An 18,364-nucleotide genomic window follows, 5' to 3' on the forward strand; every position below is an offset into this window, starting at 1 on the left:
GCACCTACTCTACTCCAATAGCCAGTTGAGCTCAACCAACAGTCAAATTGAAACAGATATTTCATGTATGAAATAAAAAATTAAGGTAGCAAAAATTAACTATGATGAGAACTCTCTAGATGATCAATATTATGTCTCAATAATTGAAATAAAACATTTGACATCTTGATGACATCGAGTACATGTAAAAAATTCCACTTCAACTTTTTGCTCTCCCACCAAAAAATTACATATGAACTGGATGTAAAATAGCAGCTTTAACTTGACGTAAAATTTATATGTTGGTTTACGAATAAAAGAGCTCATAAGTTGAACTGAAATTTTTTATACATATTGTACGTCATCGAGATGTTAAAAGTATCATTCCAATTCTGAGCTGACACTCTGGTTTCTAGGGATAACTGTAAAAATTACGAATGAGAATAATACCATCGATCGCAGTAAAATAAATCGAATAAAATGTTTCATGAATCTGTAGTGTTGTGTAAGGACCGATGAAATTAAAATGGTTCTTGTGGATATTGGGAAATTTTTTTTACAGTGTTTTAGTCTGCAAGAAAAAAAAAAGTTTATATTATTTGTACAAGTAAGTAAACTTGTATTTTTTATGAGTACTTATTTAGTTTAATTTGAAAACTTGAGAGAATATACGTGTGAAAAATTGGGGGGGCCCTGAAAAGGACCCTGAAACTTAAAAACTTTCTCCATATGAACAAGGCGCTGAAAAGTGCCGTTTGGTTTTAATTTTTTAGGGTTTTGGGTATGGGTATTGTTTTTTTTTTAATTTATTTTATTTAAAATCCAAAATAAAGAATAGAAATATCAAAAAATTATAGCAGTTTACCTCGAAATCGGATTTATTGAATCAATTATCGTCGTAATAATAAGGCGCTAGAGTCCCGTTCGATGTCAATTATATTGAGAATAATTCATTTGATGTAAGATCTGACTGAAAAAATAAAAAAGAAAATAAAAAAATTCATGATAGTTGATTCCTGAAATGAAAATTTTTAAATAAGTTTTCAAAGTTTTAACAAGGCGCTGAAAAGTGTCATTTGATATCAATTATATAAGCAATAATTTACTTCACATACGATTTAACTGAAAGAATTAAAAAAATAATAAAGAAATAAATATTAGTTGGTCCTGAAATGGAAATTTTTGAGTAAGTTTTTATCATTATAATGGGGTGCTTAAAAGTGTCATTTGATATCAGTTTTATAAGTAATAATTGATTTAATTGAAGATCTAGCTGAAAAAATAAAACAATAAAAATTAGCCCTGGAATGAAAATATTTAAATAATTTTTTATCGCTACGATTATACATTTCAAATCAATTTTATAAGAAATAATTTACTTGACATACAATTTGTCTGAAAGAATTAAAAAATAAATAAAGAAAATTTATATTAGTTAGCCCTGAAATAAAAATATATTGAAAAAACTTTTTTCGTCGAATAAAGCACTGAAAAGGGCTAATTACGGGTTATTAAATTATGAGAAATAATTGAATTTATTTACTTATCGTAGTCGATGAACAAAATCAAGCTGAAAGAATTAACATAAAAAAAAATTTACATTAGTTAAAACCAAAAAAAATTATTAAATTGATCAGAAATAATAACTTTTTTTTTTTCATGAAAAATCATAAATTGTTTGTCGACCATAAAAGATATTTGATCGAATTTTTATGCAAAATTGAAAGCGGATTCGCAACGTGTAACTTATAACTACTGACGATAAAGAGATTCGGTGATGGGGAAGAAATGGCGAAAATTCAAAGCCATTTAAAATTTGGGAAGATTCGGGTCTCAAAAATTAATGGGGTTTTCTGTACAGAAACACAAAGGGCTTACAAATTTTTTTTTTTTGGTAATGTTTTGTTTCATTTTCAACCTGTGGCTTAAATTCCAAGATAAAATTTGCAATTATAGAAAGTAAATGAAAAATTTTTCCTAAGGAATGGCGACTCATCAAAACCATTCCAATGACAATATTATAAGATTTTGGGAGATTTTAATTTCGGGATTTTTTTATAGAGAAAAAAATTTCCTCTCGTATTGTTCCTGTAAATTTTTTTTGTAATGAGAAATACAAAAATAAATGAAATTAAAATTTTCCAATTCAGAAAATAAGTAAAGATTTTGGCAATGAATGATGAATCTTCAAAATCATTCTTAAATTGAAAACTTTAAATTAAAAAACAGCCACATATAAATTATTTTAAAAAATATAAGTAATAATTACCAAGTTAATGATATTTACCAATCAAAATTTATCACAGTCCATTAAAAAAATCATATTTTACTTGCCATTAAAAGTTTTAGTTAAATAATGATTCCTTTGTCAAAAGATTAATCACATTAAATTTATTTCGTTTGACTTTTTATTTATTTTTTAGATTTTTTTTAATGCAACCTAAATAATTAAAAATTAAAACCCCTGGAAAAAATAATAACATTTAAATTTTGAAACTAAAATGACAATTTATTCGCTTACTCACTTGAGATTTTTCTGGCTTAAGCGTCACAACTTGTCCACAATTTTAGTACCACTTCACAATAATTTCCCAGTTGAATTTTACATTCTCTAATCGTTCAAATTACAATTAAGTTTTAAATCAAATTCATAATTTCATTAAGGTAAACTCAAAACTTTGACTCGAAAATAAATAAATTATTAAAGTCGAATAATTTTGAATGAGATGAAAACATGGAGACTCTTTACTCGAAGTCAAAATAATTATTATAAAAAGTAAATTTAGTTGAAATAAAAAATATTTGTAGTTTGAAAACCCGGTACGCGCCGTATAAGAATTCGACCTATATCGAACCACGGACCTGGCCATTTGTCAACGCGAACAGTGGCTATTTATTCACAGAAAGAATTTACATTTTAATGGAAGTGTTTTGTAGTAATTTTTTCAGTCGGCGCACAAAACCCTAAATTTGCTCACGGCAACCGAGCCTCCGCTTGACCAACAGCGATCAACACAGTAGTCTACAGCGGGCTCGCATTGCCCACAGGAGCACACTCAGCCACTGTTTTCCTGTTCTAATAAAAACTAAATGGAATGAAAAATATATAAAAAATAAAAATTGACTACCGCGACCGGAGCCTTCGGTGGCACAATAATTATTCGAACCGTGACTTGAAAATTTCAAACGCGGGCAGAGGCTATTTTTTATTCATCGACGTAGAATTTACTTTTACTATCAGCAAAAAAAATCCTAAACTTGCTCACGACAATCGAATTTCTGCTTGACTCTGACGAGAAGTGTTGACACCTATATGGTTTGACATAGTCAAAGGACATGATAGGCAGGACCAACAGCGATCAACGCAGCAGTCTACAGCAGACTCTAATTGCCCAAAGGAGCAACTGGCCTCTGCTATACTAATAATAAATTATTTTAACTTTTAAAATTTTTTAAATTACAATCAATAAATTTTCTTCACCGATCAGAGGATTTTCCGAACGATTTGTTAATTTTTTAAAAATTTTTTTGTGAAATCGGGTGCCAGATCTTGTTAAAATCATGTAATGTCATATAATAAATAATAAATAAAATAACGGCGGATAAAAATGACTCTAGGTGCTCACAACATTTAAAACTCCGGTGAATCCTCCCCTGCGCTGACGCACTTGGGTCATTCATCGTTTAACTACACCAGCGCACATTTAGCTTCCCTTCTCCCCACATAAAACAGAACTAGTGAAAATACACTAATTACCAGAGAAATAAGTACCCCTTTCGCTACCCTCTCACTAGTAATAAGTGTTCAATATTTTCACTATCTCAAATTTCTAGGAGTCCCCCCAACAGCCGATTCCGGCCCAGTCGCCCTTACTACAGAGGTGCATCCACGAGTCCTGAAGTAACTGGTGGACACAGTGACTCTGTCGGAAAAGCGACCGATTCGGAGACTGTAGCAGATAGAGAATCATTTTGAACAGAGAAGCTGCGTTAATTTACATTTTTAAAAAACAGTTACATTCATTAAACTTGAAAGAAAAAAAAAAAGAAAAATTACAAAATATGCAACTTCTCTGTTCAATGACCACGTTGTCCACCACCTCCGCACGCCCATAGCAGTACGAGACTGCACGGCTCTATCTGCTCGCTATTTTTAGTGATAATGCAGAACCCCCGAAGGGGATGTGCCCACAGCAGACAGATCTCTCTGTGAGGTCTATCGTCGGATTAATAAATGTCCTGAAGGAGCATTCAGTGGCGACCCGACGGAAACCAGAAATTCCTGGCCCTGCAAGGCCCCACCACTTATTTACCTCTGAACTAATTTCCAAAATTTACTCTTTAATTTCTTGACTGAGCTCATTTTGTCCCTAATAATATTTCAAAATTAAAAGTGATTTTAATGAATACGCGACCGCTGGTTCGGCCTTGACCAGACAAGCCACCAGTATCTTAATTTCTTCAGGATCAAGATACGGCAACTTGAGTGACCTCGACGGAATGACTACACGTAAAACTAAAAATGAGCTCTAAAAATATTTTTTATTGTGAAATCTAATTTTCATTTATTATGAAAATATATTTATAAAAAAGTTTGAGTTATTTAACAAAAACGCTGTCATCTCATTCTGTTATTATTCAGACTTGAATAATTTATTTAGTTCTTGAATTAAATTTAATAAAAATATCAAATTATTGTATTAGAAAGTAATCAATGCATATTGTAATAAACCTAATAAACTTAATTGCAATTTTCAAAACCGTAGAGAATAAATAATATATAAAATAATTTGGTCGCCACAGTTATTTTAATGAGGTCAACTTCCGGTCCTAAAAGACAACAAACCACTGACTTAATTTTTAAAATAATTTTGTTAAAACTGTAAGTTTATTTCGTGACTCGAAAAGCTTCAATGGAATTTTCAATTGAACAAAATAATGTTTCTCTTAACAGAGACTTCAGAAATAATTTATACTAATGAGCGGATATTAAATAGCTTCGCGAAAATTAAACTTTATTTTCATAACATATAATACCATTCACGTCAATTTACTGCGAGTGACTCTATAATTTGTCAATATTTTTTTTAGCAGCGCCATTTCATGAATTAGAAAATTTAGTTTCGGATTCCAGATAATCTCGAATGTTTTCCCGCCTAATCCTAGCAATCTCGGTTAAATCAAAAAATTAAAACGTTTAAAAACTCACATTCGATAAGTCGAGTTGCATTTACTGAATATTTTCGCGCCTGCGCTCTCAGCAGGCGAAAACTCCCGTCAAAACACCAGTCATCCACTCAGCATTCAATGCATTAAGTTTTTAATGCTCAGATCATTTTTCATTTCATTCACCCATAATTTTCTATAGACACCAGTCAATACATTCTGAAAAATATAAAAAAAAAGCCATAAAGTTCTAGGTCGTTCGATTGGATTGTGCATTGGATTTCTATTCATTAAAAAAGTTATTCACCTTGATGAATAATTAATCGGGGCATTAGCTTTGGAACCAAACTCGATTCCAATTGCTGTCATGAGCTGCGAATTATTCATAGTAACTCAGTATTAACGTCTGCATTTTTTCATCCGCCGATAGCTCCACCTGTAATGACAATTGTTTCCAAGGGGTTAATTTTTTTTGCAATGACTGCGCATGCGCACTCATACGAATTTGAAGCTGACTTCAAAATTCATATTCGCAGACTTGCTGTCGTTAAAAGTGAAAAATTTATTTGAGAAATACGTACGTTGTACATTTAATAGCAGGAGCTGCATTGGCCTTTTTTCAAGGCCGATCAAGTTGTGAAAGCAGCAGTACAAAGTTAATTCTTGAAAGCAAATAGATAATTGAGAACGATATAGTTTGTAAGCGGATAACTAGAGTCGCGGAGCTAGAGTATTTAAAGTGGCCCTAATGAGTTCATTTACTTGAACTGGACTCCGGGGATCACGTGTTACCCCTTTGACAGGTGAGTAGCAAATGCGAGTTCGCAGAATTAGCAGCTGTATTTATAACTAATCTAGCGAGTTGACCGATTCACTGCCCTGCTGCTATTCTGTGCGCTGATTGGCTCTGCCTAGAAACGTCGGTACCTGCGATCCAATCAGATGACAGAACGCACTTTGACGTCGGTACCTGCGAGCCAATCAGATAACAGATTGCACTTTGAAGTGATTGGTCGGTTTCAGGTAGTGGGGGCTTAAGGTGATCCAATCAGAGGCCCTTATTTCGCCGAGTGCGCAAATATTTTGCAAATTTAATCTTAGAGTAACTAACTTTGAAAATTTTTGATTTTGAGTAAAAGGAAATTTACTTTGCTGTGATTGGTTCGCGCTAACCGACGAAAAATAATAACAACAACCTTTCCGTCGGTAGCAGCGATCGAATCAGAACGCAGGAAGTTGCAACTGGTAGAAAAATTTAAGTTTTAAACGCAATTTTAAATTAATTTGCAAATATTAGATTGAGAATAATTTGAGGCAAATAATTTTTAATTACAGATGTAATTTTTCATTATAAACATTAAAATTAAAAAGTAAATATATGGAGCAATGGTTAAATTTATTACAAAGGTTTATCAGAATTTTACCAGTCAGGAAAAAAAATAAGGCGATAAGATAGAAAAGAGAAGTGAGGAATTCAGAAAACTCGGAAAATTTTCTTTGTTTAAAAAATTTGTTGGCCCTGAAAAGGACCGTTTGGTTTGTAAGTTTTGGATTTTGAGATAACTCAAGCACGTTCTCCTCGGATACGACGAGCCAACTGGATGTCCTTGGGCATGATGGTGACACGCTTGGAGTGGATAGCGCAGAGGTTGGTGTCTTCGAAGAGACCAACTAAGTAGGCTTCGCTGGCTTCTTGAAGAGCCATCACAGCTGAGCTCTGGAATCTCAAGTCAGTCTTGAAATCCTGAGCGATCTCACGAACCAGACGTTGGAATGGAAGCTTGCGGATGAGGAGCTCAGTACTTTTCTGGTAGCGACGGATCTCACGGAGGGCTACTGTGCCGGGACGGTAGCGATGAGGCTTCTTGACTCCTCCAGTAGCTGGAGCGCTCTTACGAGCAGCCTTGGTAGCCAGTTGTTTACGTGGAGCCTTGCCACCAGTTGACTTACGCGCGGTTTGCTTGGTACGAGCCATAGAAAAGCAGGTAGTAGAGAGAGCGGAGTGTTTTGTTTGAGAAATGAGAGCTGAATGAAATAAACACTGCCCGTTTTCGCCTTTTTATCGACTCACTCGACGTCTCCCACTTTCTCACCCGACCATCTACGGTAGAGGGGATAAGTAACAGAGCGACTCTGTAATTGGTTCAAATCAAAAAGTGGGGGAAGATTTAACGCGTTCGATGAATCGAGCAGAGAGGGAAATCGTAAGAAAGTCCTTATAAGCGGCCACTTAAACCGGCGATTGCATTATTTTGCTTGCTTTCGTCTTTAAAACATCTCCGCGTTATAAACTTGTGACAATGACTGGTCGTGGTAAGGGAGGAAAAGGATTGGGAAAAGGAGGAGCAAAACGTCATCGTAAGGTTCTCCGTGACAACATCCAGGGAATCACCAAACCAGCGATCCGCCGTCTGGCTCGTCGTGGTGGAGTTAAGCGTATCTCCGGTCTGATCTACGAAGAAACTCGTGGAGTTCTCAAGGTCTTTCTTGAAAACGTGATCCGTGACGCCGTCACCTATACCGAACACGCCAAGCGTAAGACCGTCACCGCCATGGACGTCGTCTACGCTCTGAAACGTCAAGGCCGTACTCTTTACGGTTTTGGAGGTTAATTTCATCATTCGACTCAGCAAAAATTAAAAACAAAACGGCCCTTTTCAAGGCCACCACATTTTTTACACGTGAAAAATAACCAAGTTGTCAAATTTTAAATCCTCTTATAATTCTACTTGAAAGAAATTAAATTATAGCATCACGATCCGACTACACAATTTTTGCACCTCTGATATAGAGGCCAGAACGTACATAATGAAATAAAGTCTTCTAACTTCTAATAGCTCCTAGTGTCTAATATTTTTATTCCTTATTGATAATCCGACACCACATCCGTCATTGATAAAAAAAATTGTTGAGTACACAACATGTTACTACTTGCAACTCCTGACATTATCAACATACTATGATTTTTTAGGGGCCTAGAAATCATCAATGATATATCATATTATTTATAAATTCGTCATATCTGACTTTAATTGTAACAAATACAAGTATTTCAACTTGCATATTCTACTCATTACTGGTGATGACGGCTAGTGTTTTATTTATCATTATCAAATTACCAAGACAGATTCATTTTTATTAACAATTACTTACCATTTCCAATATAGTCAGTTTAAATAATTTTAATGGGAGTATGGAGTAAAACGGAATTTTACGTCAGGAATCGTAACGGTCTGACAAGTATAAATAACAATTGTTATTTGCATGTTTGCATGTTTAGGTTTCCACTATATAAAAATGGTGTATTACCGTACGAAGGACGGTGTGGCTCAATAAGTTATAGATCAAATTGAACGGAATATAGTATAGTGCCGGATAGCTCAACTGGTAGAGCACTCGGCGCGATACCGAATTGGTCTGGGTTCGATTCCCAGTTCGAGCTATCTATATTTTTCTCAATTTATCTATAAATTGTCTTATTGAGAAGGTTATTTGCATGTTTGCATGTTTAGGTTTCCACTATATTTTAGTTAGTTACTAACTATAAATATGAACTAAAGTAAATAGAAAAATTAGTAAGTAACTCCTCGAAGGAGATATGCAAAATTATCATAATTTACATTGACACCTTCGTATTGGTCAAAAGATTATTTACGAATTGTAATCATTAAGGAGTAACAGAAATATCGTAGATGATCGATCTCTTGAACTACTTCTGATTCTCAAAGAGTTTTTGACATTTTGAAAAATTTTGTTGGTCCTGAAAAGGGCCGTTTGTTTTTAAATATTTATATAGAGGGATTGTACATTTATTTTCTGACTGCAGGTGATTTTCTAGCTGTAAGTTTCAGTGCTTTTGGAGCCGCAACTTTCTTGGGTTAAGGTGACTTTGGCTTAGCTGTTGAAGTTTTGGCAGCTTTCTTAGCTTTTGGAGAAACAGCAGCTTTAGTTTTAGCTGGTGCCTTAGCTGCAGGTTTCTTTACATTAGTGGGTTTCTTCGCGGCAGCTTTGGGTTTGGGTGCAGCTTTTTCAACTACAAACTTGAATGATCCAGAAGCGCCTTTTCCTTTGGTTTGAACCAGAGTTCCCTTGACGACGGCGGCCTTGAGGAACTTCTTGATGAACGGTGCTTGCCTTTCAACATCAACATTGTAGGTTGCTGCAATATACTTCTTGATGGCCTGAAGAGATGATCTCTCAAGTTCACCAAGAGTGTTGATGGCAGCAGTGACCATGTCTGCAGCACTTGGATGAGTTGCCTTCGTTGCTGGTTTCTTGGCAGAATGAATCTTATCCCACCAAATCTATCTTATTGTCCTTATATATATATAACTATACTCTAATGCGGGCTTCCGAAACCTACTAAATTGATCTCATGTCCCCTGCCAATTATACGGGTATGTCTCAATTACGCAGACTGGAACCTTTACCAGCAAATCCATGACCCCCGCTTATTATACAGGCGACTAAACCTACATAATAAATCCCATATCCCTCACTCAATACCCCTTATTCCATAATGTAGGCCCTACATCTAACCCCAACCCCCACTAAGAAGCCACATCTTTTTTCTGTCAATAAGGAAGATACCGCGACCCCATATACTCACGGTGGTAGTGCAGAATTCTGTTGCTGCAGAAGTACCCCCCCCCCCAACCCTCATACCGTAATCAGTAAATTATGATAATTGCTTATTTACCCGGGTCACTACTAATGATGCACTACTGGCTAATCTAGCGATGTGTGAATAAATATTTCGATAATATTTGTTTGTACAAAAGCATAACTTGACCAAAGCTTCTATTTGGTGCGCAAGCTCAGCAAAAATAGTACCGTTTATGGATTTGGGTGTAATAGAGAAAATGTACAAGCACTTCCTAAATATGTGATTTTGTCATGTTCAATATCTATGAACAAACATACTAATGTGTAAAATTTCTAGGAATCATTTCCGTTGAAGATTGAATTCGTACTGTAAATGGGATTTATCGATCGGAAATGAGTTTGGAGGATAAGGTTTTATAAATTTAGGTAGATGAGATAGATTCTGTTATTAGGAACAATTGTATGATAACGTTGGGTTGAGTGTGGAGGAGTAAAAGTGAACGGACACGGTGTTATAAATTCTATTCGAGTTAATCGCTAATGAATTTATACGGATGGTATTCAATTCGAAGTCGAAGATAACTCGACTATGGTTGGCAAAAACATTAACGATGTTCCAGGTGATTGAAAAGGTAGATAATCTATTAAGTGGAGATATTAGAATTTGAATAAGATTCTTTCGTTTTTAAAAATTTGGTGGCCCTGAAAAGGGCCGTTTTGTTTTATATTGGAATGGGTTTTCAATTTAAGAGCTGCTTTTTTCGGTTTTCTTGGGCAACAAGACAGCTTGGATGTTGGGTAAGACTCCACCTTGAGCTATGGTGACTCTTGAGAGAAGTTTGTTCAACTCTTTGTCATTACGGATGGCCAGTTGGAGATGACGAGGGACGATACGACTCTTCTTGTTGTCACGAGCAGCGTTGCCTGCCAACTCGAGAACTTCAGCGGCCAGATATTCCATGACAGCTGTGAGGTAGACTGGAGCACCAGCGCCGACACGTTCTGCGTAATTCCCTTTTTTTAGAATAAGGATATCATGACGAGGTCCTGATCAGGAACTTGTCAGGTTGACCCGATGGCAAATAACTTTTTTTTTAATAGAGATATCCAGATCCGGTCCTGATCAGGAACTCGTCAGGTTGACCTGATGGCAAATAACTTTTTTTTGAATAAGGATATCATGATGAGGTCCTGATAAGGAACTTGTCAGGTTTGCCCTAATAAGGCAAACCTTACACTAACCTGATAAGGTCCTTATGGTACTTCAGGCAAATCAGGAAGAAATTCTAGTAGGGTCGATACGGAAATTCCACGTTCTTTTGATTTCCGCTCTCGGACACACGGTTATCCCCACGTCAACAGCTCCTTACTTTGAGGTGTAGAGCTGCTTGTAACTGATGGTCTGTGTGAAGATTTTGGTACTAACGTTAGGCGGGGAAGTGATTGGATAGTCGAAGTTCGTAGTAATGAGTGATGTTGGAAGATTGAATGGTTCATACGGGACGTCCAGGGTAAGCTGTCAGTTGCAAATAACCTCCAACGACCGTTGAAAAACCTACGATCTCGAGTATCTCTACCACTTAATTTTAGCCTACTATTTTCTTATCGTCATCTGATTAGCTCGCAGCTACCGACGTTACTAGCCAGAGCCAATCAGTGCAAAGAACAGCAGTAGTGCTGTGCTTCAGTTAATTCGCTAAGATTAGTTTATAACTACACTCGCTGATCCGCAATCGACGCTTGACTGTCAGAAAGGTAATACCTGACTATCCTCTGACACTGGTAGCATCCCCGGAGTCCTGTTCAAATGAATAAACTCATCACAGTCATTCTTATAACTCGAGCCCGCGAATCCAACTTTTCTTATACTTTTTTACTTGCAGAATTTCTATTCATTCATCGTTTCAGGTGACATGCTTATTTTACAGGATGCGTTTTTTAGACCCTGCGGGCCTGTTTGACAGCAAACTTCACTAAATTCTTTATTATCCCAGGAAAAAAATAATTGTATATAGATAATGGTCCATGGTCAATCATTAAGTTATAGATGCATGTATATGATGGCCTTCTGAATATAATTATTTAAACTGTTGATAATTGTATGGCATTCCGTGAAATTATGTGATATTACAGAAATTTGGTATGAAATAGACGCATCCCTGGCGGTTTTGAATCACCCTGGAATCACGGTGGATCCACGGTGGTTACACGGTGGGTTTTTTTCATTCTATCACCGTGATTCCACGAAGGTTACACGGTGTATCCACTCTGATTCTACGGTGGTTACACGGTGTAACCACCCTGGATCCACCGTGATTCCACCGTGTTTCCACTCCCAGGGTGTTTCCAGGGTGATTCAAAACCGCCAAGGATAGAAGGCAGTTACTAACTAATGTGAGTAAACGTTCAATTACAAATTATGTATCAAGTTTGAAAGCCCGAATGGCAAGAGGTTGTCAATCTCAAAATCCAAGTTCATATTCACTACGCGACACGTGCAATACTTGAGGATTTTCATAGCTTATATTGTGTATCGAAGTAATTATGACTAATATCCGTTGATAGGATGGGAGATAATGAGACGTTTGATTATTGAACGATAATTCAATAATTCTAACAATTTCGTAGCGAACATGATTTCATGTTCCAATGTTGATTTTGAACTCAAGCGAATTTACGTTGTTAAAAATTTAGTGGCCCTGAAAAGGGCCATTTGGTTTAATGATTTGGATCACAGATTTATTTGGAGCTGGTATATTTGGCAACAGCTTTGGTTCCTTCAGAGACGGCGTGCTTCGCCAATTCACCCGGAAGCAGAAGAAGAACAGCACTTTGGATGTCTCGGGACGTGATGGTTGACCGCTTGCTGTAGTGCGCAAGTCTTGAAGCTTCAGCAGCGATGCGCTCGAAGATATCGTTGACGAAACTGTTCATGACGCTCATGGCTTTACTGGAAACTCCCGTGTCAGGATGAACTTGTTTCAAGACTTTGTAGATGTAGGTACCGTAACTTTCCACACGCTTCTTCTTGCGTTCTTTCTTGTCACTCTTAATGATGGTTTTCTGGACTTTACCAGACTTCTTGACGTCTTTACCACTTGCTTTAGGAGGCATGGTGATAAATGATTCAAGGCTAGTGCAAGACCGGGGTCTTAATGTGAATTTGCGTTGTTCCGTTGGTTTGAAATTCTTTAATTACAATAATTTTTCAATAATAATGTGAATTTGCGAATATTTCGTTTTTTTTTTAGCAGCTGATGCGTTGGTATGCGCGCACCAGTGATATTGCGTACCAGTGGGTGGAGGGGATACGCGTAATCTTATTAGATCGCAGGTAACGAAACAATAATAACAATAGTAATCGCGTCGGAACCTGCGATCGAGTCAGAAAAGAGTATTGATGGAGGGGATAATTTCTTTACTGTGAGTGGCTCGCAGTAACCGACGTAAAGTTGCGAAGTACAGTGACTTTGGCTGGCAAAAACATACAGAGATTCATTGAGGAATAGGAGCTGTCATAGGAGTAGCATCTGACTCTCCTAGGGCATTCTGAATTTAAAGTGCAATTAAACTATATAAGCAGCGTTATTTATAATATTTTTGCATCCTTTAAATTATTTATTTGTGCTACTGTTTGGGAAGTGACGACCAATGGGTAGTGCCCAGCAGGGTCAAAAATTATTAAACCAGCTTCAAGCCGATGGGCTGCTAGCTCATCTGGCAAAGACAAATCAACTTAATCAATTTAAACCTGTAAAAAGGAAAAATCAAAACAAAATGTCGAAGAAAAACAAAACCACAAGAACTTCGGATTCTTCCATCCCATTAAGTAATCAATTTGAAATACTTTCTTCGGAAGAGGACTCAGATTCAGAAATGGAGACACAATCAGTTTACTCACAACCACATGGATCTAGTAAAACTAAAACCAAAAAACAAGTAATACCGATAGTTACAGATATAACACCGCTAACACAACAGCAGACTGCAAAAATTCTCAAATTAGTAAAAGAAACACTTCCAACGATGAAAATGAAGTACTCACCAGGAAAAATAGTATTCTACACAACATCGGAGATTGAACATAAAGACGTTATTGGCAGCATCACTCAACTGCAGTTAAAATACCACACTTATTCACGAAGAGAACAAGTCGACAAAAAATTTGTCATTAAAGGATTACCACCTTTGGATATAAATGATATAATACAAGACCTCAAAGAACAAGGAGTAACTCCGAAGAAACTAATTCAAATGAAAGCACGAAACAGTACACAATCAGAATCAGCAACTTATTATATGTCAATACCATATGATACTGAGACTGAAAAAGTAGTAGCCATCAAAGACATCTGTGGCATATTGGTCAGATGGGAAAAATATAAAAACCCGAAACAAGTAACACAATGCTATAACTGCCAAAGCTATGGACATGGCACAATTAATTGCCACTACGAATCGAAATGTGTCAAATGTGCAGGAAATCACCAGACAAAAGACTGTACAAAAAACCCTGAAGAGAAACCAAAATGTGTAAACTGCAGCGGTGAACATCCCGCTAACTATTCAAAATGCTCAACATATTTAAAACACGTAGAGAAAATTGAGCTGAGAAGACTTCAACGAACAACTACAACTAAACCAAAACACCTGCAGCGACCACCTGTAAACAATCAAGAAAATTATCCAACACTACCAATCAAAAGGCTCATGGGAATCCAAGCAGCGACTTCTCAGCAAGCAGAGCCAACGCAACATCCAGCAGCAACAGCAACAGGGCAACAACAAGCATCATTAATCGGTAATCAAAATAATGTAAGACAATATAATACTTTGCTAAATAGTAGTAAAATTAATGATAACTTAGCAGATATTAGTGAATTATTTCATGAATTTGAAACATTAAATAATCTCTGTGATATTAAAGTATTAATTAAATCTCTAAAAGCACTAAATGATAAACTTAAAAATTGTACTGATAACACACAAAAAGTATTAGCATTATTAGAATTCCATCAAATTATAAATGGATAGTAGTTTAACTAGTCAAAACATAATAATAGGACATTGGAATGCTAATGGTTTAGAACATAAAGCAAATGAATTAAAAGATTTTATTATAAGACATGACATTGACATTATGTTACTTAACGAAACAAAGACATCCAATACATATAACTTTAAATTATTCGGTTATACTTGCTATAAAAAAGATAGACCAGGCAACCACTCTGGTGGTGGACTTTTGATAATTATTAATAATAGAATTAAGCATAATGAGCTAGGTGTTGACCATAATTTTAAAACAATAGAAGTACTTGGTATAAAACTAAATAATAACACTATTCTTTATAGTATATATCTTAGACCTAAAATCGGGAATGTCACAAATAAGGTAGATACAACGGAGCTGGATAATTTATTAAACAATAATAATAAAGTAATTCTTGTAGGTGACTGGAATGCTAAACACACTACGTGGAAATGTAAAGCAAATAACGGTAACGGGAAAACGCTATTTAATTATGTAAACAAAAAACATTTAACAATCTTAGCCCCTGACAGATATACATTGTACCCATGTAACTCAAATCAACCAAGCATAGTAGATTTTGCAATAGTTAAAAATATAAATGCAACCATAGAAACATTAGATGAATTAGATTCCGACCACATGCCAATCCTGCTGAACGTCGGTGACATGACAAACACAAGAACAGAAAAACGGTACTTCTTAGACTATAAAAATGCAAACTGGCCTTTGTTTAGAGAATTCATTAACAAAGAACTGAATATTAACATTAACATAAAAACAAGACAAGACATTGACAACTCGATACAAAACCTAACAGAAATTATAAATAAAGCTAAAGATAAAACGATTCCAAAACGAAAGCAACAGACATACCAACAAGAACTACCTACTGACATATTACAATTGATCAAGCTTAGAAACTACTACAGACGACAATATCAAAGACACAGACTAGACATATACAAACAAGAAAAAAATAGACTTAACAATATAATAAATTACAGTATTAAAACTCACTTTAATAATAAATGGAATAAAAAACTAGAAAATCTTAATGTTAGAGACAACTCTATATGGAAAACAGCCAAATCATTCACCAAAAAATTTGATAATGTATCCTCAACTTTGCATGACACAAACGGCCTAGTTTTCTCTGACAAAGATAAAGCTGAGGCATTAGCTAACAATTTTGAAAGAGTACACCATCTTACAGAAGATGATGGGGACAAAGCGACAGAAACAAAAGTTAACAAAACATACTTAGACATTAAAAACCAAAACATAGATCTAGACGACATTAACTTGACTTCACCTAGGGAAATTCTTAAAGCAATTAAAAAAACCCAATCAAAAAAAGCTCCAGGGCCGGATGGCATTCAGAATATACTGCTAAAAAACCTACCACGTAAAGCATTGGTTCAAATCACATACATCATAAATCAATGTCTCAGATTATCATACTTTCCCCAAGATTGGAAGCAAGCTGTTGTACTGGCTTTTCCAAAGCCTGGAAAAGATAAATTATTTCCTCAGAATTACAGACCTATAAGCCTTCTAAATACTCTTAGTAAAATCTTCGAAATAATTTTATCTAACAGACTCCGTAACTTTGAAAAACAACACAAAACACTTATTGAAGAACAATTTGGTTTTCGGGATCATAGAAGTACAGTACAACAGCTTGCTAGAATAGCTAACTACATCTCAACAAATTTCAATACAAAAATGTCAACAGCAATGCTGCTTTTAGACATCGAAAAAGCATTTGACACTGTTTGGCATGGAGGATTAATATACAAATTACATGAAATAGGTATACCATTATATTTAATTAAAATCCTACAAAGTTATTTAAGAAACAGAACATTCAAAGTACAAGTTAATGAAGCCTACTCAGAACTACAGTCAGTAGTTGCAGGAGTTCCCCAAGGCTCAATTTTAGGTCCAACTCTGTTCATCTACTATATTAACGACATTCCAAGACAAAACGACACGATACTGACTCTCTTTGCTGATGACACTGGTATTTTATCAGCTTCTAGAAACAAAAGATTAGCATTAGATAGAGTTCAAAATGCATTAAATAATTGTATGAGATACTATAATAAGTGGAAAATTAAGGTCAATGCCGCGAAAACCGAGCTCATAATATTTAGTAAAAGAAATAAATTAAAAAAAAGTGAAAGAGGAAAAGACTTGAATATTAAAATAAACAATGAGCTAGTAGAGCCAAAGACTGAAGTAAAATATTTAGGTATGACCTTAGATAAGAAATTAACTTATGTAAGTCATATAAAAAAGGCATGCACCAAAGCATATCAGATAAAAAATCTATTAAACCCATTAATATGCCGTAACAGCAAGCTATCAACAAAAAATAAACTTATTCTGTATAAATCCTTGATCAAACCCATCCTTCTCTATGCAGCTCCAGTATGGGGTGGCACTTATAAAACTGCAATTAATAGAATAAGAGTAGTACAAAATAAAACTCTTAGATTAATAAGCCAAGCTGTTTATTATGTATCAAATGAAAATATTAAAAAACAATTAAATATAAGTGATATTACAGAAGATATTTATAAGCAAACTCATAAATTTTATAACTACAGTATAAGAAAACATAATATTTTAAATAATGTAGGGACATGGAACAGTGATAATGCTCCTTTTAAAATCAGATACAGACTACCACATAGTCTTCTACTGTAAATATGTGTATAAAACTTAGGCTAAGTTAGTTTTTAATTTTAAATCTAAGCTAGTTATAAGTTTGTAAATAATAATTATAAGGTATTAGATCATATGGGTTTTTTCTTAAATTTTTTACCCAAAATGTACTCAGAATAATATAAAACTTCCAAAATAAATATATGAAATCTAAAATAAAACAAATATTGGTTAAGCTTTAAAAGCGGGAACAATGTAAAAGACAACTTATGTAATTAAAACTACTTGTAAAACAAAAGATAAATAAAGAGATTTTTAAATGCAAAAAAAATGGCAAAAACATAATTCGTCTCCGACACTATTGAGTAAAGTTCGTGTCTCGTTCACTCTATTATACAATCATGTCTGGTCGCGGTAAAGGAAACAAAGTCAAGAGTAAGTCCAAGACCCGTTCAAGCCGTGCTGGACTCCAGTTCCCAGTCGGTCGTATGCATCGTATGTTGCGCAAAGGAAATTACGCAGAACGTGTTGGCGCTGGTGCTCCAGTCTACCTCGCAGCTGTCATGGAATATCTGGCCGCTGAAATTCTCGAGTTGGCAGGCAACGCTGCTCGTGACAACAAGAAGTCTCGTATCATCCCACGTCATCTCCAACTGGCCATCCGTAACGACGAAGAGTTGAACAAACTTCTCTCTGGAGTCACCATAGCTCAAGGTGGAGTCTTACCCAACATCCAAGCTGTCTTGTTGCCCAAGAAAACCGAAAAAAGCAGCTCTTAAATTGAAAATCCATTCCAATATAAAACAAAACGGCCCTTTTCAGGGCCACCAAATTTTTTAAAACGAAAGAATCTTATTCAAATTCTAATATCTCCAATTAATAGATTATCTACCTTTTCAATCACCTGGA

The 18,364-nt window shown here is 35.3% G+C and overlaps 5 protein-coding genes across 5 annotated transcripts; 2 read left to right on the forward strand and 3 right to left on the reverse strand.

Annotated features, from left to right (window-relative positions):
- Positions 1-6,698: 6,698 nt before the first annotated feature.
- On the reverse strand, positions 6,699-7,120 carry LOC130672867 (histone H3-like). The gene has a single exon (XM_057477633.1). The coding sequence runs from the start codon at positions 7,118-7,120 to the stop codon at positions 6,710-6,712; it is 411 nt and encodes a 136-aa protein (XP_057333616.1). The 3' UTR covers positions 6,699-6,709.
- Positions 7,121-7,421: 301 nt separating this feature from the next.
- Positions 7,422-7,791, forward strand: LOC130672836 (histone H4). Its single transcript, XM_057477594.1, has one exon. It carries the CDS (start codon positions 7,446-7,448, stop codon positions 7,755-7,757), a length of 312 nt encoding a protein of 103 aa, XP_057333577.1. The 5' UTR covers positions 7,422-7,445; the 3' UTR covers positions 7,758-7,791.
- Positions 7,792-9,023: 1,232 nt separating this feature from the next.
- LOC130673311 (histone H1E-like) lies at positions 9,024-9,380 on the reverse strand. Its single transcript, XM_057478286.1, has one exon. It carries the CDS (start codon positions 9,378-9,380, stop codon positions 9,024-9,026), a length of 357 nt encoding a protein of 118 aa, XP_057334269.1.
- A 3,109-nt stretch (positions 9,381-12,489) lies between these two features.
- LOC130672835 (histone H2B-like) lies at positions 12,490-12,864 on the reverse strand. The gene has a single exon (XM_057477593.1). It carries the CDS (start codon positions 12,862-12,864, stop codon positions 12,490-12,492), a length of 375 nt encoding a protein of 124 aa, XP_057333576.1.
- Positions 12,865-17,856: 4,992 nt separating this feature from the next.
- LOC130673312 (histone H2A-like) lies at positions 17,857-18,234 on the forward strand. The gene has a single exon (XM_057478287.1). It carries the CDS (start codon positions 17,857-17,859, stop codon positions 18,232-18,234), a length of 378 nt encoding a protein of 125 aa, XP_057334270.1.
- The last annotated feature ends 130 nt before the right edge of the window (positions 18,235-18,364 follow it).

This window comes from Microplitis mediator, chromosome 8, assembly GCF_029852145.1.
Source record: "Microplitis mediator isolate UGA2020A chromosome 8, iyMicMedi2.1, whole genome shotgun sequence".
NCBI classification, from domain to species: Eukaryota; Metazoa; Arthropoda; class Insecta; order Hymenoptera; family Braconidae; genus Microplitis; species Microplitis mediator.